Source organism: Elephantulus edwardii, unplaced genomic scaffold, assembly GCF_000299155.1.
Source record: "Elephantulus edwardii isolate Elephantulus edwardi_28Jun2011 unplaced genomic scaffold, EleEdw1.0 scaffold00254, whole genome shotgun sequence".
NCBI lineage: Eukaryota > Metazoa > Chordata > Mammalia > Macroscelidea > Macroscelididae > Elephantulus > Elephantulus edwardii.
Genome location: NW_006400004.1, coordinates 2792435 through 2818431, shown reverse-complemented (window position 1 = coordinate 2818431; position 25997 = coordinate 2792435). Strand labels below are relative to the sequence as shown.

The following is a 25997-nucleotide window of genomic DNA, read 5'->3' as shown; positions in this document are numbered from 1 at the left end:
TATATAAATATGCATACATACATATACATATTTATTGACCTATGTGGAAATAGGTAATTTCAACCCATACATTATTAATGTTTTTTTAAAATTCCTGTTCTGTTAACTTTCATGTTGATTTTTATATAGATTTTTCCATATCTATCTTCTTGGTACCTCTTGTGGCTTAGGGCTTGCAGCACAACTTCTTACCATTAGGCCACCAGAGAGAGAGAGAGAATATCTGCCACCAGAGAGTGTGTGTGTGTGTGTGTGTGTGTGTGTGTGTGTATGTGTGTGTATCTCTGTAATTTTTCTCGATCCCCTTTTCCCTGCCCCCACCATATGACGTGTGGAATGACACTTTACAAATTTTTCTGATTAAAAAAAATAAACAAAAAATAGTCATCTTACTTTCTCTTTTTACCCATCTCTTCTCCATGCTCTGTAACCTCTAAATGAATGGAAGGACAGTAAACACACACACACACACACACACACACACACACACACAGGAAAAGAAAACAATCCATTAACAAATCAAGCACTGACCTTAACTCTGTACCATTGTGGTTAATATTTTAATATTTTATATTAGATGCTTCTGGGAGAAAAATTGCTATTAGTTTCTAGAGCTTTGCTGGTGTCAAAAAATCCAGATTGAATAGCTCTTCCTGTTACAAATTAGTGCGATGGAGAAAGTGTGCCTAACACAGAACATTGCTTATTGCACTCAATAAATACCCACAGAATTGAATTAAAATTACTCTTGATGGGAACATAATTATTTGGATTAAGATAATTGACTTTGAACATACAAAAGGTTTTTATTTTCTACTTTTCCTTCTAAAGCTTATAAATGATATTTATTCTCAATGTGTGCTGTGTAATTTGTCATATATATAAAGCATGATATTTGTCTTCTGCATAAAAAAGCTTTATTCTAAGCACCATTTCAAAATTTTATACTGATCCACAGAGCATGATACTCTTTGCAGGTGGATATTAAAGCTTCTACATATGAAAATTCCCAAGGGAAGAATACCATGAATAACATAACACTTCACCAGAGTCAGTGAATTAACACCCTAGTTTTTCTCTATTAATAAAATTCTAATGCATTAAAGGGAAATAGGAGAAAGAAGAACTATACTGAATATGTGAGTGACTTTCCCTCCATTAAAATACTTAAAGAAATCCCTGCTTTACCTTCATGACTAATTTCAGAAAATGAAAAAAAAAGCAAAAAAAAAGCAAAACCTCTCATCTTTAATAGTTCTATTTTTTCTTTCCATTCATTTTTGTTTTTATGAAAATGTCATTTTAAAAAACCATTTGGGATTCCCTTTTTTTGGTAACTAAAAAGTTGCTTGTATATTTTTATGAACCTACTAAACTTAAACAGAACTCTTTAGAAAAATAACATGGATATATTTTGCTTTCTACAGCCTGAAGAATGTTAAAATAGAAATGCTTTCTTGAATTCCCTCTTCTGGCTCAAGTTACTAGGTGGTCCCAAGTTACCAGAAGTAAAATTTATAAATCTAACCCCTAGTCTAGACATTTTCCAGCACTGACTGCAGTTCAAAAAATATTAATGTCTAGCCGGCAAAGTGAAATTCCCCCCAGTGATTTTGCAAATGACTAGAAAGTTAACCTTTTGCCAACTGCTCCTTCTGTGCATGGAGGTTATTAAAAAGAATCCAGGCATTTATAAGTATGGGCTTTTAAAGACTGAAACACCTTGGCTTGACCCTTTGTGTCTCCTTCTGTTTATTCAGGCTTGGCCTCTGTGGCTGGAATGTGTGAGCCTGAAAGGAGCTGCAGCATTAATGAAGACATTGGCCTGGGTTCAGCTTTTACCATTGCACATGAGATTGGTCACAAGTGAGTGAGTTTAAGAAAATAAAAATAAATTTTAGAACTCCACTCTTTTGAGCAACTCATAACTACTGTGGGGAATGCCTGTGCTCAACCATATTTTATTGCCTTTTTGTCTGATTCCAATAGAGAAAATGATCCTCTACTTGATAATGTAGCATTTTGAACATTGGGATAAATAATGTAAGAACTGCAGACTTGTTAAATAACCTTTCTAATTTAATTATTAGTTTTCCTCAGTGGCATATGGCCCACTTGTAAGTTTTGTTATGTATGTATGAAATGATTTAGCTTTATATAGTGTAGTCTCAACATTCACTTCTTCATGTAATCTAGTTGTTGAAACTATCTTTCTTTTCTTCAACATATTTTTACATAAAAATGACCACCACAGCCATAAAACGTATTTTATATCCTTAATGCTGACATGAGCATATCTTTTCAAGGTATAAAGTTGTGCAACCATTGTTATGTAAGTGATATTTTTAAATACACTGTGTGCCATTGAGAAAAAAAAACAAATAACAAAACTGCTTTTAAAAGTATAATGAAACATCATCTTCACTTTTCTTTACGAAGATGTAGAATTTATATTTGTTTTACTAAATCTGTGGCAATTGGAGGATTATTCTATGGCATTATTTTTTTCTGCATTGCAAAATATCCCTTACTTTATTTCAAACAACATGCAATAGTAAGTATAAAAGTTTGTTCATGTGAAGGGAGAGAAGTTTGACAAGTTCTCAGACATTCATATCCCTAAGATTCAAAGATTGTTTGTCTTTGAATGGTTAATTTCAATGTATCAAGAAACCTTTCATTGCACTAGCATTTAAATTTTTTAGTAGGAAAGCTCCCGCTCCTAATATTAAACATTAGTAAATGGCATTTGCAAATGATCAAGCTATTTATGAAAAACCAAAAGTTGCACTGCCATTCCAAAAGCAAGTGGTTTGAATTCACCAGCTGCTGTATGGGAGAAATATGTGCAATCTCCTCCTGAAATTAAACTGCCTAGGAAAGCCCATTGTAAGCTCATCTCTGATTAGATTCCAACTCATTGGTAAACAACCACAACCATCAAAAATTGAGAGAAACCTGCAAAATGATTCTTAGGCATTTTAGTTAAAGCTACAGCTTACTTTAAGAATCTCTGACATTGATATTTAAATTTTACATTTTATGCAACTTTTTTTTGTTGCAGAAATGCACTAGACGGGAATAACCAATAGAAATGAGCATTAGGTATACACTTGTCTCACAGATTATTCCTATAGAGAGAAATCTGTTTGTGTTTCTTGCTTTACTTGAGGATTCAAATTTGCAGTCCACAGCACTCTTACAAACTTGTGATCTAAGCTTTATCCTACTGATACTGATTTCTGTTTATTGGCAAGTAATTAACAAGTTTTAAACATGACTTAATTTAAAAATGGGAAAAGAGTATTATACTTTCATAGAAATCTTAAAAATAATGATATTCTAGTTCCTCTTGAAAAAACACACAACAGTAACCCATCAAACCAACAACAACAACATGCAGACTAGCAGAAGGAGAAAGCTTTCATAACAAGGCAGTTTATCTTCACCTTTCTTAAAAATCTGACACATTAATGAGTGTCATAATGTTATACAAACCAGATTGAATTGAATAAGTTCTGTTAGATTCAATGAAATTGAAATATTAGGACAAGTAACATGCAACAAGTGAATAATATGTGTAGGAGAGCAGTTTTACCTCCTGTAGTCACCAGTATTCAATATCAATACATATAATAAGTCAAATAATTGAAATGGAGGTTGATCTCTTTTTCTCATCTTTTGTTGAGTTTTTAACTGGCCTACTTCTCAGGCTTTGACCCAATAGTCTGTCCAGACTGTTTTCCTCCTTGAACTTATAGGCAATTTCTTTGTATTCTTTAGGTGAATGATTTATACTTTATGTAGAAGATAAATAAAATATAATTCTTAAGTTTTATTTGACTTGGAAAGACCTTTATATCACAGTGAATTCCTGAGAAATGGGAATGAGAATGTTAAAAAATCCTTTAGCTTGAGAGCTGAATAAATGTTTACAAACAGAAATGTTACTGATAGATACAGAAAGTCAGCAAAATTCCACTTTCATTTGATTATTGTGTTTTTAAAGAGCTCTGGTGGCTTAATGGAAAGGAATTGTGCTGCTAACACAAAGGTGAACAGTTCAAATCCACCAACTGCTCAGAGGAAGAATGATGGACATTCTCCTTCTGTACGATTTACTACATTGAAAACGCACTATAGAGTCAGCTATGCATCTTTTCTGTCTTGATGGTACACAACAGCAACAGTTCTTTATATCCTTTTTGTCATTCTCCTAGACAAATAAGCAAACAAGTTATGTTTAGTGAACTCTCAGATCATTAATTGGTTAATTAAGAAAAAAATTGGTATCAAGGAGAAAGATACCTTTACCATTTTCAGTGATTTAATGGCAAGTCAACTCTGACACAAATCATGTCATCATATAATAATGCAGTCATCTTTATTATTTCTGGAAAAAACTCCCAATATTCATGGTAAATAAATACAAACCATAATATCTTGATATTTTCCATAATCCTTGTTTGTTAGTAGAATGGATATTAATAGATATGGTGAGGCCTGGAAACTCATTTAACTTTTGACTGAATTATTGATAGCAGTTCCCCATTGAGTCACCAGACTGTGTGAATATTTTGACCACTACTTAAATTATATATAGTTTTGTTCCAGTGTATCCTTATGTAGAATTAGAGTATTAATTTTTAAAAATTTTATCTTATTAATTTTAATGAACTTTTACAGATATTTTGGATTTCCATTCATTCATTGTTGCACTTTTCTCCCTGCCCACCACTCCCCCCCTCACCCCCAGTTCACGCCTCTCTTTGAAAAGTAAAAGAAAAATTCTTTCATTGGTATACAACACCCCTGCCCACCCCCTCCCCCCACCCCTCCGTACCAAGTACACTCCAATGTGCAACCTTAATTCTGGACTCTTGTGATAACCATAATACCCGATCATATGTTGCTTTTAAACTGTTCTCTCCCTCATCTGTTTCAATGTAGTATACATAATTTATCCAGTTTTTCTCAGTCTTACCCCAACCCTGATGTCAGTCCCATGCTACAACAGTGGCACCATGCAGTATTTGTCCTTTTGTGACTGAGATATTTCACTTGGCATTAATGTCCTCCAGAGTCACCCGTTTTGAATAATATTGCATGAGTTCCTGGTTTTTTCAATGCAGCGTAGTATTCCATTGTGTGAATGTATCACAGCTTCTCTATCCATTCATTTGTTGATGGGCACTTAGGTTTTTTCCAACTCCTTGTTATTGTGAATAAAGCACGATAACATAGGTGTGCAGAGAGTATTAATTTTAAACATCTACAAACTTTTACTTTTCTTTCTGTTGCTTTGTAAAAGAAAATATTTATTTTCATGTAATTTGAAAATTTGATAATTACTGTGTCATAGAATCACATGTCTAGCATTAATAAAGTCTTAAAGATGCAGTGCATTTTCTTAAATGTTATAAGAAAAGTATTCTTTGAAATATTATTGTTATTGTTAGATGCCATTCAGTCAACTACTTCTGATATCAAGCAAATGAACAATGAAGAACAATGAATCTTGTCCTATCCTGCACCATTCTCATACTGTAGCCATCACGATATCAGTCATTCTCAAAGAAGGCCTTCCTTTTACTGACCTGTTTTTCCCAGCATGATAATATTTTCAAGAACTCGTGGTGTCTCTTGACAACCTGGCCTAAGTATGTGAGTCATAGTATCACTATCTTTGCCTCCAAGGAGCACCTTGGTTGCACTTCTTGCAAAGCAGATTTGTCTATCCTTTTGGTATTATTGTTGTTGATTACCTTCCAGTTGAGCATGGCTCATAGCAAGCCAATGAACAAAAGGCATGAAGCTCGTAGACAGCTGTCGACATTTATCAAAGTTCATAGGGTTTCCAGAGGCATTTTATTTAGGAAGTGGATGCCATTCCTACTTCCAAACCTGTCACACTATCTTACTGTTTTTATACACCATTGAGTTGCTTGCATTGTACAGCAGCTCTGAAACTTTCCCTGTCCTGACCTAGTCTCACAAACTCTGACACACCAACCACCATCACCCCATTTACTGTATCAATCCATCACATCCTGGGTTTCCCTCTCCTGTGCTGTACGTGCACCCTTCCTAGCATGATGTCCTTCTCCAAGGACCGATTTCTTCTGACCACACGCCCAAAGTAAGTGAGACAGAGCTTCAAAATCCTAGCCTCCAAGGAGAGACTTGGCTTCACCCTCTCCACGACAGACCTATTTGTTTTCTTGACAGTCCATGGTATGTTCAAGACTCTTCTCCATCACGACAACTCAAAAGCATCTATTCTTCTTTTGTCATCCTTAGTCATTGTCCAACTTTCTGAAGCATAACAAGTAATTGAGAAGATCATGGCCTGGATTAGGCGCACCTTTGTTTTGTACTTTTGATATTGTTGTTGTTAAGTGCTGTCAAGTTGTATTATTAGATATTATTTAATACTCTTTACCAACATTATAATGCAAACTAATAATTTCTTTGTGAATCTCCTCTATCCATTGTATGCTTTTACAAGCATAAGAAACAGTGAAAATACCATGGCTTAGGGCAGGCACACATTTGTCTCTAAACTGACATCCTTACTCTTTAGAACTTTGGAGAGGTCTTTGACATCATGTCCTCCAAACACAACACGTGTTTTGATTTCTTGACAGCTGTTACCATGGGTATTGATTGTGAATTCAAGTAAAATGAAATTCTTGACAACTTCAGTCCTTAATCCACCTATCATAAGGTTGTCTAATAGTCTGCTTACATGGATTTTGTTTTCTTGATGTTGAGATGTAATCCATATTGAATGTAGTCTTTGATCTTCTGTAGCAAATGCTTCAAGGCCTCTTCACTTTCTGAAAGCGTGGTTGTATCATCTCCATAACTCAGTTTGTTGATGAATCTTCCTCTAATTATGATGCCACATTCTTCTTTATTCTAGCTTCTGAAATGATTTGTTTAGCATACAGATTGAGTTGATATGGAGAAAGATTATAACTGCGACCCACACTTTTTCTAATTTAAAACCATGCAGTATCCCCTTGTTCTTTTAAAATGATTGCATCTTGGGCTACATAAAGATTACACATGAACATGAGTAAGTGTCCCAGAATTCCCATTCTTCTCAGTGTTATCAATAATTTTTTTGTGAAGTACACGATCAAATGCCTTTTCATTGTCAATAAAAATAAATCTTCTGTTCAGGTCTGCTACTTGATCATTTCTTTCCTTTCTTTTTTGGCTTCTCTACATTAAGCAAATTTCTGAGCCTCTTCTGACACCCATTTGTCTTTCTTTCCTATCTTCATCTTATGTTTTTATCTTATATCTTTATAATGATCTTTTGCTTTTTTAATAGATAATGCCCTTGATGCAAGTCATCCATTGTTAGAGGCCGCTGAATACAACTCATAGTTACCCGATAAACAGCAGATCTGAATCCTGCCCTATATTGTGCTTATCCTCATCATCTCTGACACATTTGAGGCATTGCTGCTATCACTGTTAATCCATCTTGTTGAAGGTCTTCTCTTTCGCTGACCTTCTGCCTTTCCAAGCATGAAGTCCCTTACCAAGGAGTGACCCCACCCCCCAGCAACATGCCCATATTTTGTCATCTTTGCCTCAAAGTAGCACTCTGTCTGCATCCTCTCCAAGACTTATTTGTTCTTTTGGCAGTCCATGGGATATTATTATTTATTACTATTAAGGTATATTCGCTATTACATGGGATATACTATTCTCCAACACCACAGTTCAAAGACATGAATTCTTCTTCTGTCATTCCCTATTCATTGTCCAACTTTCAGATGCACAGCAAGTTATCTAGTCACAAGTTATTATTAGTGTTCATTGCTTCATCTGTATTCTTTAGATTTTCTTTTTAAAGTTCAGATAGAATAAACTCAAATCATGTTTGGGTACTAGTGGATTTATTTTTCTTCTCTTAATTTGAACTTGCTTATGAATTGGTAGTTTGTTGTTCCCTGTTGGCCACTGACCTTATTTTAACTTCTGATTTGAGTGCTAGCCACAGAGCTCAGATTGATTCCTGTATAGTTCATCAGGGGAGGTCCATGTTAATGTTGTTATTATGTGCTGTCGAGTCACTTGCGACTCATAGCGACCCTATGTACAACAGCCTAAACTCTGCTCTGTCCTATGCCGATCACTGTCTCTAATACACCCATCTTGATTACCTCAGTCACTGAATCAATCCACCTCATAGAGGGCCTTCCCCTCCCGCTCTGTCCCTCCACCCTCCCAAGCATGATGTTCCTCTCCAAGGACCCGTCCCTCCTTACAACGTGTCCAAAGTATGATAGACAGAGCCTCAGAATCCTTGCCTCCAAGGAGCTGCCCATTTTAACCCTCTCCAGGATGAATCTGTTTGTTTTTCTAGCAGTCCATGGTATTCTCAATACTCTTCTCCAGTACCACAGTTCAAAGGCATCAGTTCTCCTTCTATCACTGTTAATGCCTTCTTTTTTTAAAAAAAAAAACCACACGGATTTTCAGTGAATAAATCATTGATTGTACAAAATTCTGTCACCATGTCTGTCACCAAAGCCATATTCCAACTACCAGTCTTGTGCTTCCAACTTTTGCATTCGAGTCACCAATAATTATTAATGCATCCTGATTGCTTTAATAATATTCACTCAATTTCAGACTAAAAAAGTTGGTAAAAATCTTCATTTTATTAATCCTTGACTTTGGTGTATGATGTCCTCATTTGAATAATAGTTACATTAACAATACATTTATATAATCCATTTATATTTGTATGACTATTACCCTATTTCTGACAGAATTATATTTCAGGATAGATCTTAAAATATTCTTTTTGGCAATAAATTTCTGCATAGTTGATCATAGGAATGTAGATTCAAGATGGCCAATGCTAGTAATCTCAGTTCAATAGTGCCTAAGATTTCAATCTTTATGTAATCTATCTGAAATTTTACAAGTTTTACTAGATTAATATTTAATACATTCTACATTCCAATTATTAATGGATGTTTGTAAGTGTTTTCCTCGTTTTGAGTCTTGCCACAGTGGCAAATGAAGGTTCTTCATTGAGTGAAAATTCTACTCCATCCATGTCCTTAAGATTAACTGTTTGAGGAGGCCGCTCTTCCTCAGTTATGTTGAGTGCCTTCCACTATGAGACACTTTACCCAACAGTGTTTTCTACATTATTCATGAGCTTTTTAAGGCTCTGCCTTTCCGAAGTGGATCTCCAGTCCTACTTCTTTCTTTTGGTCCAGAAGCTCTTTTCGAACCTATCCACCCAATACCATGGGTTACCCTACACATTTAAAATACTGGTGCCATAGTTTTTACCATCACAGTATCATGCAAACCACTACAATATGGAAAACAGAAATAATATTATTTTTCTTAATTGCAGACTTATAATAGGTCAAAGTTTTTAAAATTATGGTGCTAAAGACTGGTGTCAAGAATTCAACTAAATATTTAGTGTATTATGAAGCTATATAGTATATGAATCTGCTCAAAACCATTTTTAGAAATAAATTGTAAATTTTTATTTGTTAAAAGTGCATATTTTTTAATGGAAATAAAAAAAAAATATGTGTGTGACTTCGTTTTAAAGCAAAGAAAGAAAAACCAAAAGATCAATCAAGAGTACCTAGTTCTTAAATTTTCAAAATTTCCTACTTGTTTTATAAAAAGAAATATCATAGCTCTTATACCCATTCAACAAGTTCATATAATTCCTGAACATTTGTTTTATTCATCGTATCTCTTTCTATTCTAAACTATCTCTCCACATTATTTCACACTAGTGACTTAGGATGTTTGCAAATAAGCCATTTATCCATGTATTAAAGTTGCTATTTTCTTTTGGTAAAATATAGATAAGTCTTTGAAACAGAGCTTTGGTCAAAAGGGAATAGAGTGGGGTAAATTAGGAACCCTAATCTATCACTAGACTATAAAAAAATAATAAGTAAATGAATAAATAAATAACCAGAAGATGATAAATGACTGAGATTTCATAAATTTTTGTAATGTAACATTTATTAATTTTTATTTCAACATCCGTTTTTATTGCATATCCTTCCCATTTAATTTTTAATCCCATTAGTTCATTGCTGCACCCTTCCTGCCCACCCCTAATCACAATTTGCTTTTCTCTTTGAAAAAAAAATTCTTTCACTGTTATACAATTCGCCAGTCCACTTTACTATGCATTTCTTTTTCTGAAATATTATAATAAAAATAATACCTAATCATATATTCCTTTTAAACAGTTCTCTCCCTCATTTGTTTCAATGCAATATGCATTATTTATCCCCTCTTTTCTTAGGGTCTTCCTAACCCCGATATTAGTCCCATCTTACAACAGTGGCACTGTGAATTATTTGTCCTTTTGTGACTGAGATATTTCTCTCAGCATAATGTCCTCCAGGGTCACCCATTTTCTATAATATCTCATGAGTTGCTTGGTTTTCAATGCACCATAGTTATCCATTGTGTGAATATACCACAACTTCTCTATCCATTCGTTTGCTGATGGGCACTTGGGTTGTTTCCAACTCCTTGCTATTGTGAACAAAGCAGCAACACTGGTGTGCATATATCTCCTTGGCTTGCAGTTCTGTAGTGGAATTTCTGGATCAAATGGTATTTCTATTTTAAACTTTTTGAGAAAGTGCCATAGTGCCTTCCATAGTGGTTGCACCATTTTACACTCCTACCAACAGTGAATAAGGGTCCCAGTTTCTCCAAAACCTCGCCAGCATTTGTTGTTTGCTGATCTGTTGAATTTTGCTATTCTTACTGGGCTGAGATGATATATCGTAGTTGTTTTGATTTGCATCTCTCTTAGAGCTAGGGATTTTGAACATTTCTTCATGTGTTTGTTTGCCATCTGAATGTCTTCTTTGGTGAAGTGTCTGTTCATATCCTGTGCCCATTTTGCAACTGGATTGTTTACCTTTATCTTGTTGTGGTGCTCTAATATTCTATAAATTCTACATGTAAGTCTCTTATCAGACATGTCATTATCAAACATTTTTTTCTCAGTCTGTAGCTTCCCTTTTTACCATGTTGGAGATGTTGTTGGATGTGCATAGGGATTTGATTCTTAGAAGGTCCCATGCATCTAGTTTATCCTTTCCTGGTTGTAGGTATTTCAGGATGCTTGGAAGACTGTTCTTATTGTGTATTAAGACTTCTGGAGTTCTTCCAAGCTTTTCTTTAATGATGTTTATGGTCCTTGATTTTAGTCCTAGGTCCTTGATCCACTTTGAATTGGGTTTTGTGTGTGGAGTGTAGTGTGTATCTTGCTTAATTTTTCTGCAGATAGTTGTTGGTTGTTTTAATCAAGAAAGGGTGTTGGATTTTGTCAAAGGCTTTTTCTGCATAAACTGATAAGGTCATGTGGTTCTTATTCTTTGCTTTATTAATGTGATGAATTACATTGATTTTCTTATATTGAACCATCCTTGCATATCTATTACAAATCCCACTTCCTCATGGTGAATTTTTTTAAAAATGTATTGTTGGATTCTATTGGCCAGGATTTTATTCAGAATTTTTGCATCTATGTTCATGAGACATATTGGCTTCTAGTTTTCTGTTTTGTTGGTGTCTTTACCTGGCTTTGGTGTCAAGGATATGTTTGCTTCATAGAATGAATCTGGGAGTATTCCGTCTTTTTCTGTCTTCTGAAATCGTTTATGTAGAGTTGGTGACAGTTCTTTTCTGAATGTTTGATAAAATTCACTTGTAAAACCCTCCAGTCCAGGGTCCTTTTTGGCTAGAAGTTGTTTTATTTCCTTTTCAATTTCTTCTTTTGTAATGGGTGTGTTCAAGTGTTCAATTTTGATCTGTGCCAGTTTAGATAAGTTGTGAATTTCTATGTATTTGTCCATTTCCTCTAGGTTTTCATATTTGGTTGAGTGTAGTTGTTTTATAATACTCAATTGTTAGCCTTTTTATTTTAGATGGTTCTGTTGGGACATTGCCCATTTCCTTTTATTCGGATTATTTGTGTCTTTTTTTTCTTCTGATTTGTTAGTTTTGCCAGTGGTTTGTTGGTTTTATTGACCTTTTCAAAGAACCACCTCCTAGTTTTGTTGATGGTTTCAGTTGTTTGTTTTCTGTTTCATTTATTTCTCATTTTTATTATTTCTGTTTTTATAGAGAGTGCTGTATTTTCTTGTTGTTCTTTTTCAATTTGTTGGAGATGTTCAGTTAGATAGTCAATGGTCATTTTCCCCTGCCTTTTGATGTGTTTCCTTATTTCTGTAGATTGACTCTGATTATTGCTTTGGTTGTTTCATAGAGGTTTTGGTAAGTGGTGTTATCATTGTCATTTGTCTTAAGAAACTTTCTAATTTCATTTTTTATATCTCTAATACCCACTCATGTTCAAGCCAGGTGTTGTTCAGCTTTCAAATATATGATTTTTTCACCTTTATCCTCTTGTTATTAACTTTTAACTTCTAATTTTGTAGCATTGTGGTCTTAAAAGATGCTTTGAATACAATGTTTTTTAATTTATTAATGCTTGCCTTGTGACATAAACTGTGATCTATTTTGGAGAACATTCCATGCACGTTGGAGAGGAATGTATACTGTGCTTTTTGGGGGGTGCATTCACTTATAAATATCTATGTGGTTGAGTTGGTTTATTATGTGGTTTAAATCTTTAGCATCTTTGCTGAATTTCTTGCTAATAGTTTCTATCTTGTGTTGAGAGTGGTATGAAGTCTCCAACTACTATAGTAGTGTTGTCTATTTCTTTTTTCAATTTTGTTATTGTTTGTTTTATATATTTTGCAGGCCTTTAATTTGGTGCATAGATATTTACTATTGTTATATCTTCTTGTTCTATTGACCCCTTTATCATTATGTAGATACCTTTCTTGTTCTTTATGATGGTTTTTGCATTGAAGTCTACTTAATGGAAATTAATATCACCACTCCTGTTTTTTTCTGTTTGCCATTTGATTAGTATAATTTTTTCTACCCTTTTATTTTTAGTCTTTATTTTCATTTTTCAAGTGTGCCTCTTGTAGACAGCAAATTGATGGATTTTATTTTTTGTCCAATCTGCTACTCTTTTTTCTCGTCAGTGGTTCTTTTAAACCATTAACGTTCAGTGTGATTATTGAGAGGCAAGGTTTCATTGCTGTCATTTTGTTGAGTTCTTTTTGATGTTGTTGCTAATTACTTTGGCTCATCTTACTTTCTGTGGCACCTTTGTAAGAAGAACACCCTGCAGTGGTTTTTTTGCAATGCTAGTCTTGTTTTTATGAACTCCCTTATGTTCTGTTTTTCTGGGAATATCTTGATCTCTCCTTCATACTTGATGGACAATTCTTCTGGGTATAATATTCTTGGTTGACAATTGTATTGAGTGTTTGATATATGTCATTCCATTGTCTTCTTACTCGCATGGTTTCTGCTGAGAATTGGCACCTAATCCTATTTGCTCTCCCGTGTAGTTTACTTTTTGTTTCTCCTTTGTTGCTTTCAGAATTCTCACCTTATCTTTGGTTCTGGCAAATTTGACTATGACATACCTTGGTGTTTTTCTTTTGAGTTCTATTCTATATGGTGTTCACTCAGCTTCTTGAATATATATTCTCTTATTCTTCATTATGCCTGGGAAATTTTCTTTTACTAATTCTTCTACAACTTTTTCCATGCCTTTACTTGATTCTTCCTGTTTTGGAATTCTGCTTTTGTGCATGTTATTTCTCTTGATGGTGTCCCCCATTATTTTTAGATTTTCTTATTTTTCCTTCCTCTCTGATTCTGCTTTTTGTTCTAGCAGATCAGTGGTGACAATTCTATCTTCTATCTCACTTCTATCTTCTGTGTTCCATCTCTTCAATTCTGTTCATGTTACCCTCCATCATGTTGACAGCATCTGAAACATTGGTCCTCATATTTTGTATTGTGGTTTCTTGTTTTTACAGATCCTCTAACTCCTCGTTTGTTTTATGTGCATTGTTTTGTGTTGTGTTCTTAGCTCCTCCTGGTTTTTGCTTTCAGTGTTCTGTAATTCTTCACGTTTGTCTCTCACTTATTGAAAATATTCAATCATTGTTCTTTTAAATTATGTGCCAGAAAGTTTCATCCGACTTTCTGGCTTCCTGTCACTTTTTGGGGATGACATGTTGCTTTGGGTTTATGTAGGGGATGAGATAGCCTGCTTCTCACGTGGCATTGCTGTGGTAGTTTTTCATATCTGGGGCGATAGCAAATTCTTGATCTGACGTTACCACTCTAGAAGAATGTGCGGCAGCTACCCTTCCTGGGTTTCTCTCAGTTTGATAATGAAAAAGCCTGTGGAAGCATCCTCCTCTGTCACACAACTGCCACAGGTAGGGTGGCACAAGATATTCTGGGCTAAATATAGTTGATGGGCTGTATGTGAGGAGATGCAAGACGTTGCACAGAGACCTGATTGGAAAACCAGGGAGCCTTGGTTTTCCCTTCAAGAATAAGCTCCAGCTGTCTCACTGCCTTCTGATTGAGCTTAAGGGGTCCCTCGTGATCCAGCTGAATAACAGTGACCCCCCACAAAATACCTCACTCAAGTTCCCGCATCGCTCCTGTTATGTGTCAGGAGTGGCATTCTAGGTGCAGACTTCTGGCATTGGGACTGGAGTTCTGGGCGCCGGCTGGCTACGATGGGACTGGAGTCCTGTGCTCTCACTCAGCTTTCCTGCTTGCCCCTCCTCTTTGTTCCCTGGCACATGCATAGGCAGCTCCCCAGGGTGCGCATGTTGTCAGCAAGCATCTCCCTGGAGTGCACCTGGCATCAGCAAGTAGCTCCCTGACTCTTTTGTGGCATCAGGAAGCAGCTCCTCAGTGTGCATCTGGTGTTAGCCTAGATCTCCTAAATTTAAATACTCCGTCCATAGAAGTATTTCTCCAAAAGAGTAAAAGAGAACCTACAAATTTAAAAAAAAAAGCAATTACATATCTGACAAGAGACTCATCTTAAAAATTTATGAACGATTAAAAAATTATGAACAATCCAATAAGGTAAAGACAATAAAATTTATAAACTAGACACAGAATGTGAAAAGATATTTTGTACCTCACGTGAAAAAGTATTTAGAAGGCCAATAAACCTATGAGGAAATGCTCAAGATTAACTACTGGTGAGATGCAAATGAAAACAACAATGCATTTAACCCCAGTAGCAACAGCAAAATTCAGTAAGACTTCAAACGAATCCTATTGAAGCTGTGGAGACATTGGAAATCTCCTATTCTGTTAGGGATAATTTAATATAGTGCCACGACTGTGGAAAGCAATTTGGTACCTTCTTCCAAAGTGGAGGATAGGAATATTTTATTCTACCATCCCACTATTAGGAATAAGTCATAAAGAAATTAAGAGCTGCCAAAAAAAACACCAAAAAACCAACAACAAAAAAACCCAACCCACAAACAAACAAACAACAGTTGTATGTATAGCAATGTTTATTGTAGCACTTTTTATAATTTCAAAGAGATAGAAATAATCTAAGTACCAATCAGTGGATGAATGGTTAATTTGTGATACATGCACACAGTGGAGTACTATGACGTACTAAAAGGTGATAAAGAAGTAACTGCACCAAAGTGAACCACTCATTACATGTATGCATTTAGAGGACATTATGTTAATCAAACTATATCAGTCTCAAATTGACTATTATAGCATAATATCACTATTGTACAAAACTAAGTAGAGGTTTATGCAAAGATAGAATAATTTTGGGGTGGTTACTATGAATGACACGGGGGAGACAAAGAAGTAAAAATAAATAAGTTAGGTGAGGGGGGAAGCCATATATAATAAGAGGTTGATTTTATATGGTAATTGATTATATTAATTAACTGTACCAAATTATTGACAATAAAATGTGTAGAAATGATTGATGATATTCAAGTAGAAAACCAGTATGACTTGTAAAATTTTCACTCAAATAAGTTTTTAAAATGCTGACATTTCTCCTTTCAATGTCTGGTAGAAATCACTTTTGAAACCATCTAAACCTGAGATTTCTTTGTGAGGTTTTTATTTATTTTTAACAAACGAATCATTTACTTTCTCATTAGATATAAAGTAAATTATATTTTTTAAAGGGAGCTTTGATGGTGTGATCTGTAGAGAGCTGTGCTTCTAACCAAGAGGGTAAGCTAGAAACATGAACAATATCCTTCTTTGCAATTTACAGTCTTGGAAACATGATAGATGGTCATCTAGAATCAGAATGACTTTGTGGGAGTGATAGTTTTTTGTAAAATTTTTGATAATTTTATCGTTGAAAGAATGGATTCATTTTAATGAATTAAATTTATTAGCGTACAGTTGTTCATAGTGTAGCTTTATGTTTTAATGTCTGTGAGGATACTTCCTAATTTATTCCTGATATTTGTAAATTTTGTTTTTTGTTTGTTTGTCTTTAAATAATTGGGCTCAAAGTTTATACATTTTATTATTCTTTTAAAATAACAATTTTAATTTTATATAATGTCCCTATTGTTTGTTTCTTTTCTATTTAATTGATCAAATTTTTGTTATTTCCGTACTTCCACCTAGTTTAATTTACTCTTTCTGTCTTCTTAGGTAGATGCTTCTTTGTGTTTTTAGGTGTTGTCTGTCCAATTAAAACTTACATAAGCAATAGACCTGACCCTTCCCCAGTCTTGCACTGTGTTCATAATCTCTACAATGTTCCAGTCCATTGCTATAGCCCCTGTGTTAACCCATCCCTTATAGGTCTACCTCTCTTTAATTGACCCTCTACCTTTCTCAGCATGATATCTTTTGTCAAGAATAAGCCCCTTCTGACAACATGCCCAAAATAATAAGAGGGAAATTTTCACCACCCTTGTCTTTAAGTAGCACACTGGCACTTTCTGCAAGATAGATTTGCTTATTCTTTTGGCAGCCCGTCGGATATGCAGTACTCATCACCTTCACCATCACCACAATTCAAAGATGTCAATTTATCTTTATTCTTCCTTACTTACTGTCCAACTTTCACATGCATTCAAATAAATTAAAAATATCTTAAGTGTACCCTCATCTTTAAAATTATATCCTTCTTCTTGAACACTTATAGTAAATTCTTGAAGTTCAGGTATTCCTATAGTTACAAATGTTTTGATTTCATGACTGCTGCTACCATGAATGTAGGCTGTGGATCCTAATAAAATTATGTCATTGATAGCTTCAATCTTTCCTCAGTCTATCATAATTTTGTCTATTGATCCAGTGGTAAGGATTTTTGTTTCTTGATGTTGAGATATAATCCGCATTTAAAACTATAAATCATTGATTTTTAGATAATCTTTCTTGAATAAAGTTGTGCATTCCTCCCCCAAACATTACTTTAGCAGCACCTGACAGGTTTTGTACATTTTAATTAATTTAAAAATATAATTTTGTGATTTCTTATGTGCAAGTGGCTAGGTATTATATAATATGATTTTTTTATTCTATTATTGAGACTTAGAACTCACAATAGGTTTTTCTTGAATAATTTACTGTACTGTTGGAAAGAATAAATGTATACTTTACCATTTTTTACCATTTGACAGAATGTTGTTGTGTGCTGTCACGTCAGAACCGACTCATAGCTAGCCTTCCAGCCGGTTTTCAGAGGCAGTAAATCACAAGGGAGATTACTCTTCTTCCTTGGAGCAGCCTATATATTTGAACCACATGTCTTTGGGTTAGAAGTGCAACTCCTTACCACTAAGCCACCAGTGCTCCAGTTTGACAGAATAGTCTAGCATTTACAGTTAGATTCTTTGTTTATAATGTTGAAGTCTTCTATATGCTTACAGAATTTCTTGGTCTATTTTCTACAAGAATGTTAAATTTGACAAATGTATTTTTTGAGTTGTCTATTTCTTACAATTTTATTACTTTTTACTTCATGTGCCTTGAAATAAGAATAGTTTTCTAATTAAGTATGTTCAAGTTTAGAATTATTCTATTTCTTCATGGATTAATGGATTTATCATTATGAAATTTTCCTTTTATCCACAGAAATTTTGTTCTTAAATCTACTTTATTTCATGTTAATATGTTAGCTTTAGCTCTTGCCTGATTGCTTGCATGGTTTGTCTTGTTTCCTTTTCCTTTGGATTTTTCTCTCTTTATGTTTAAAGTGAGCTTCTTACAGACAGTTTTATGGTTAAGTTTTCTGGGTTTTTTAATCCATTTTGCGCATTTCAATCATTTAATAGTAGTTTGAAGACTGTTTTTGTTAGGTGTCATTGAGTTGAGTACAACTCATAGTGACCCTAAAAACAGCAGATCTGAACCCTGTCCTTTCTTGTGCTAACCCAGTTATCTCTGACATGCTTTAAACTATCGCTATAGTCACTACATCGTTCTGTCTGGTTGAAGGTTTTTCTTTCTTTTGCCAACCATCTACCTTTCTAAGCATGATGTCCTTTTCTAAGGAATATCCTCTTCTAGCAACATGTCCAAAATATATGAGGTGAAGTTTTGCCATCTTTACTTTCAAGGAGCACTCTGACTGGACCTTCTTCAAACATAACTGTTCTTTGGGCAGGTCATGGGATATTCAGTACTCATCTTCACAGCTCAAAGGCATCAATTCTTCTTCTATCATTCATTGCCAAGCTCTTTAATGCATAGCAAGTAATTGAAAAGACCATGAGTCTGGCATACTTTAGTCCTCAAACTGATATCCTTATTCCTCAGTAATTTGGACACATCCCTGACTGCAGACTTTCCCAATGCAATGCATCTCCTGATATCCTGACTGATGGTACCAAGAGAATAGATTGTGGATCCAAGTAAGATCAATTTAATGACAATTTCAACCTTTTCTCCATATGTCATGATGTTGCCTACTGGCCAAGTGGTGAGGATTTTACTATTCTTGATGTTGAGATCGAATCTTTGATATTTTGTAATAAGTACTTCAAATCTTCCTACTTTGACCAAACAAGGTTATGTCATTTGAATAATGTAAGTTGTTGATGAGTTTTCCTCCAATCCTGCTGCCATATTCTTCTTCATAGAGTCCAGCTTCTGAAATGATTTGCTAAGTATACAGATTGAATAGGTATATATAGAGGATATAACCCTGATGCATCCCTTTCATGATTTTATACCGTATAATATGCCCTTTCTCAACAGTTCCAACAATAACTTCTTTATTTAGGTACAGATTTTGCATGAGTACATTTAAGTGTTTTGAGATTCCCATTGTTCTCAATGTAAGCCATAGTGTGTTATGATACACACAGTTGAATACCTTTGCATAGTCAATAAAGCTTAAAAAGACAGTCTTTTCATAGCTTCTGCTTTGAGCCAAGATCTTTCTGACATTAGCAATAATATCCCGTACACTGGTAATTCTCTGTCAAATGTGCTATTCCAGATATTTTTAAATTATCTTCAATGATATATTCTTTGCATGTGATATTAATGATAATGTTTGATAACTTCCACATTCTGTTGGATTGCCTTTCTTGATAATGGAAACAAATATGAATTTCTTTAATGAGTTGGCTGGGTTATCTCTCTTCTAAATTTTCTAGCACAGACTTCTAATTACCTACAGGGATGCATCTGTTGTTTGGAACATGTCAATAGATATCCCATCAATTCCTGGGGCTTTAATTTTTGTCAAAACCTTCAATGCAGCTTGCTTATCTATTTTATTTGCTCTTGATTATATTTTTATTCCAGAAATATTTAAGTGTTGACCAATTCTTTTTTGTACAGTAGCTCTGTATATTTTCTCTACCTTGTTTTGATGCTTCCATGATCATTCAGGACTTTTCCCAAAGCATCTCTCAGTATTGCATCTTGAGTCTTGGATTTGTTTTTTAGGTCTTTCAGTTTGAAAAATACCAAAGCAAGTTATTCCTTTTTTATTCTCTGACTCCAGCTGTTTGCACATTCCTTTATAATACTTTGTTTTGTCTTCTTAAGGGGTCCTTTAAATGGTTTGCTCCTTTCTTTTACCTCAACATCTCTTTACTTTGTTTTGGATTCTCCACAGTCTAGTGTAATTCTCAGAGTCTCTTCTGTCATTCATTTTAATCTTTTCTTTCTCCTCTGTCTTTATAATGACCTTTCGCTTTCTTCATGAATTATATCTTTGACATCATTCCACAATTTGGTCTTCAATCCTTAATGTTCAATGCTTCAAATCTGTTATTGGGATGATTTTTAAATTTAGTTGGATCAAACTCAAGGTTGTATTTTGGCTCTTGTGGGCTTGCATATGTTATGCATAATTTTATTTGTTTTTATTGTTCAGTTGATCTGTGGCTATGTGGAGAGGTTGTTAGGAGAGGCTATTCCTTGGAAAGGGGCATAATGCTTGGAAAGGTACAGGATCAACGAAGGAGAGGAAGACACTCAGTGAGATGGATATAATGTCTGTGGCAAAGGACTTAAATGTGCCAAGAATGATAATGTAGGTCCTTAACAGGACAGGGTTCAGATCTGTTGTTCATAGAGTGGCTGTGAATCCTGGTCTTGGCAGCTTTTAACAGCAGCATAACATGTAAGTCAATCTCTGCCTCATTGCCATCAATAACAGCTGATGTTGGATTCAAACTATCAGAAAGTCATTGCTTTTGAGTTAGTAGTGTAGAGTTAATAGTCCCTACAGACTTTGCTAGCAGAGCTCCCTAATAAGTAAATTGTTATGATAAAATGGAATATTGAAAAATATTTAATTTTGGACTTGGATATATGGATCTTGGCTTTAATAATAAAATACCAGAAGAATGTCTGTGTTTCATTGACTATGCAAAGGCAGTTGAATGTATAGGCTTTAGGGAATTGTGGCTAACAGTAGGGTCCCAGTGCACTTAATTGTTCTTATGTGAAACCTGTACTTAGACCTGGAAGCAGTAATCAGAACAGAACAAGGAAACACTGCATGGTTTAAAATCAGGAAAGAAGTGTGTCAAAGGTGCATCCTGTCTCTATACCTTTTCAGTCTATATGCAGAGTAAATAATTCAAGGAGCTGGTCTTTATGAGGAGGAATGTGGCATCAGAATTGAAGGAAGACTCATCCACAGCTTGCATTATGCATATAACATAAATTTTCTTGCTAAGACTGAGGAGGACCTGAAGCATTTGCTGCAGAAGGTCAAGGCCTGCAGTCTCCAGTATGGGTTGAATCTCAACATCAAGAAAACAGATTCTTACCAATTGATAGAGAAGGGATAGAGGTTGTTAACAATCTCAGCTTACTTGGTTCTATAATCAATATTCTTGACACCAGATGTCGAGAAATCAAAAGACAAATTGCATTGGGAAAATCTACTGTTAGGGAACACTTCAGAATTCTGAAGAGCAAAGATGTCAGTCTCGAGACTACTATCTCTGGTAATGACAATTGATTGTGATAATAACACAATTACTTGTTATGCATCAGAGAGCTGGCCAGTGAATAAGGATGACAGAAGAAAATTCGATGTCTTTGAGTTGTGGTGCTGGAGAAGAGTATTAAATATACTTTGGGCTGCCAAGTCCAAGAGAACAAACATTTCTGTATTGAAGAGGGTAAAACCAAGTTGTTCATTGGAGGCAAGGATTTTGAAGCTCCATTTCACATACTTTGGGCATATGTCCCAGAGGGACCGATCCTTGGAGAACAACATCATGTTTAGTACGCTGAAGAAACAGCACAGGAGACAAAGACCCTGGATTGGCCCAGAATAGGGCAGGGTTTTGAACTACTGTGCTAGGGTCTCTATGAGTCAGGAGTGACTTGATAGCACATAACAACAACTACAACAACAAAAAGAGGGTCTATGTTGTGTGTAATTTTATGTATTTATTTTCACGAGTTGATATGTAGTAAAATATAGACCTTTGTTAAAGTGTGAATTTAAGTAACATAATTTCTTGTGATTTTTAATATAATACTCTTTTCGGTTTATACATTCTTTTTTACTGTTGTAAATTTAATTTTCAGTATATTATAAATACTATTATTCATTTCTATTTCTTTTGTTTTAGTCCACCAATGATATTTTACACAATATTTAAAAGTATATACAATATTTTTTGTCTATATAAAATATTCTTGTCTATACAAAATCTTTTGTGTTTGTTCACACATTTACTGTTTCTAGTAATCTATATTGATCCAACTTCTCATATATTTCAATTTTCTTTTGAAGTTTCTTTTAAAAGTTTATATTTTTTATTTGAGTGAAAATTTACAAATCATATTGTTTCATATAATTATTTTATTGTGTAATATTTTGCTTTATAACATGAATTGAAATTTATTAATGTAACTAATTATACTATCAAATCAATTCCTTATTATATTGCTTTTCTCTTCAATCAACATATTTATATTTTTTGAAATTTTTCTAACATCTCTTTTATCTTAATATTTATAACATTGAACAGTTACATATAGCTATATATAAATACATATATGTATTTATAATTTTGAATTGTTACATATAGCAATATATATAATTTCATATACCTCCTTTTTAAGGAATATTTCTATTGGCTTTCAATTTGTCAATTTCTTTTGCACAAAGGCCCATGCTTAAATATGAAGCACAAAACCATAAATCAGTATGATGCAATGCATACATACATTTTTTTTATTCATGATGCTATGCATACATACATTTTTTATTCATGTCAAGTGATGAAATGAAACTCATAAAGTAGGCAAAGGACCTTATACATATTAAGAATTTGAATTTTTTTTTTTTGGACAGTGGGAATCCACTAAATAAATTTTGCCAGAGATAGCATATTCATATTTTAATTTTAGATAGATTATTTAAGAAGCTGCATAGAAATAACATTCTCATGGGAAGGCAGAGTGCTCCGGTTATCCATGTTAATGGTACTTACTATTATTAGCATCTTCCAGAATTTTGGTTAAGCACAGTGAGTTCACACAGTCATAAGTCGTTTTTGCATTTACAGATGAATTATCTGAGGCATAGAGAGATTAAATAATTGTCTAGATCACATGGGTAATAAGTAATTAAGCCAGAATTGAAGGCAAGCCCTCTGACACTGAAGCATGACTCCTAACCTTTCTGCTTTGCAGATTAGGATAATGGTGTTAGGAAAGGATTAAAGAAAGCAAGGTTTGATTCTTGATTGAATGTGAGTGATGAGAGAAGCATTGCTTTCATATTTCTGTTTCTAGGACATACTGACATCATCCACTGAAATTAAGGTGAATTGAGATAAATTGCAGTTTAATGGATACTGGTTTTGACATGTTTAGGTTGAAGTGATTTCATTTTATAGCAGCCATGTGGCAGGTTTTTGAAGCTATCAATTTTTATGGGACAACACTGCCATCTTTCTCCTGCAAAGTTGCTGATGGATTGGAAATGTAGATCAACTAGCAGCCCAATTCATTATGCACTACACCTCTAGGGCTATTTGAAATAAAGGAATTTAATTGAAGAAAAAAATTAATGCAATTTATGACCTGTTCTAATTGAAGTGACTGTAGTACACCTAGGTAGAAATATACAAAAGACAATTTTATATCCATGTTTAAAGTTAATAAAATAGATGTATACTTTATATATAATTTCAAGAATTATATAAGCATATAAGTGACAGAGAAAAGGTATAAAGAGAAAAAAGTGAAAGCCTTATAAGTGCATGTATTATAATTACTAATGATTTATAGTTAAATCTTGGAAGTGTTACTTAAATTGCTATCTTTCTCAAGTATTGTGTTTTATAAGTAATTTGTCATATAACAGCTATCACTAAGGAAAGGCATTACTTGTAAACTGTGACCTCAGTATTTTAGAAGTTCTTCATGTGGAACAGTAAATTATCATTGGACACATAATGCTTGTTAAATAAAGATGATAAGGCTAAGATTTATTTAGACATGTTGCTTTAATTTAGAAACTCTAAAAAGCATTCTTTAAAGCTTGGAAAATATAAGAGCAGATTAAATTACATTTATTATTTTTTATAATGCTTATCAAATTTATTACATTGAGTTATTTCACCCTCAAAACTTTTCAAGACAGTTAAGTATCTTATGCTATTTTAAGACCTCTCTCCTTGAAAATGAAGACCATTATTTAGTCATTTTTCTTCTTCACTGTCTGACATCTACTCAGACTTTATCTGTAGAACAAAAGATCTTCAAATACTAAAGCCACAAGAAATTGAATGCCAGAAATAATGCTCATATATGTAACTCTTTATATTGACTTCATACTAACCTTTGATATTACTATGGTTATTGACTTCTGGGCTTACATATAAAATAATGAAAATATATTTCATTACACTAATATACGTGTTATTGCTATGCGACATTGACTTATAGCAACCCTTTGAACAATGGCTCTGAACCTTACCCTGTTGTTGTTGTTGTTGTTAGGTACTGTCGAGTCAAATATGAACCGTAGCAACCCTATGAACAACATGTCTGAACCCAGTGCTATCCTGTGCTATCCTCATGCTGCCTGACACGTTAGAGCCCATTGCGGCAGTCACCATGTCAATTTATCTGGTCAAGGGTCTTCCTCTCCTTCACTGACCCTCTTCCTTTCTGAGAATCATGTTCCTCTCCAAGAAATATCTTCTCCTAGCAACATACCCAAAGTAAGTGAGGCCAAGCTTCGTCATCTTTACCTCCAAAGAACTCTCTGGCTTCATCCTCTCAAACATATTTTTGTTAGTTCTTTTAGCAGTCCATGAGATGGTCAGTGCTCTTCAACACTACAGTTTCAAAGGCATCCATTCTTCTTCTGTCATCCTTATTCATTGTCCAGTTCTCAGATGCATAACAAGTGGTCAGAAAGACCATGGCCTGAATCAGATGCACCTTTATCCCCAAACTGACATCATATACTCCTCAATAATACGGAGAGGTCTCAAACTGAATGTTTTCTCAGTGCAATATGTCTCCTGATCCTGACTGCTGGTACCAAGGGTGATAATAGTCGATTCAAGTAATATGAATTTGTTGATCATTTCAATCTATTCTTCATTAATTATTGGTCCAGTGGTAAGAATCTTTGTTTTCTTGACATTGAGATTAAACTTGCCCTAATCTGAACCAATCTTACTGTCTCTGACACTCTTGACCCCATTGCCACAGTCACTGGGGACTTTGTCTTTTTTGCTCATCCTCTACCCTTCCAAGCATGATGTCTTTCTCCAAGAACTGTTTCCTCCTCGTGTCATGCCCAATGTATGTGGGATGAAGCTTCTCCATCTTTTTCCTCTAAGGAACACTCTGACACTCTGATTTCACCCTCTCCAGGATAGATCTGTTTATTCATTTGACATTCCATAGTATGTTCAGTACCCTTCTCCTGACCACAACTTAAAGACATTGATTCATCTTCTATCATGCTTATTTATGGTCAAGCTTTCAGATACATAGCAAACAATTGAGAAGACCATGGCCTGTATCAGATGCAGCTTAGTCTCCAAACTGACACTGTTGCACTTTAGCACTCTGGAGAAATCCTTGACAGCAGATTTCCTGACTGCAACTTGTCTTTTGTTTCCTGACTGCTGGTGCCAAGAGTGTTGATTGTGGATCCAAGTAAGAGGAAATAATTCACAGGCTCGTGGGAAGTTCTTCTTGACAGAAGGCAGGAGCGTGGTGGTGGGGAGTGCAGGAATCGTGGCAAGCTTTGGAGTGGACTGTTTTCCAGGAATTTGTTTGACGTGCAGGTTTGCTCTGTCCCTGGAGTGAGGCTAGCCAGCCTGGGCCTAGGGTTTGAACAAGGAGGCAGCCTTAAGCCAAAGGAAGCCGGGAAGGAAGCGGCCATGTTGTTCCTGGTTTAGCTGGTACCTTCACAGGCTCGTGGGAAGCTCTCCTTGCCAGAAGGCAGGAGCGTGGTGGTGGGGAGTGCAGGAATCGTGGCAAGCTTTGGAGTGGACTGCTTTTCCGGGAATGTGTTTGACGTGCAGGTTTGCTCTGTCCCTGGAGTGAGGCTAGCCATCCTGGGCCTAGGGTTTGAACCAGGAGGCGGC

At 34.8% G+C, this 25997-nt stretch overlaps 1 protein-coding gene across 1 annotated transcript in view; it reads left to right on the top strand.

Annotated features, from left to right (window-relative positions):
- The window catches only part of ADAMTS6 (ADAM metallopeptidase with thrombospondin type 1 motif, 6), a 509355-nt gene that overhangs the window by 183998 nt on the left and 299360 nt on the right, over positions 1–25997 (top strand). The window contains exon 8 of the mRNA XM_006899365.1: positions 1761–1866. Within this exon, the coding sequence (XP_006899427.1) occupies positions 1761–1866 (106 nt within the window). The remainder of the gene's footprint in view (positions 1–1760; positions 1867–25997) is intronic.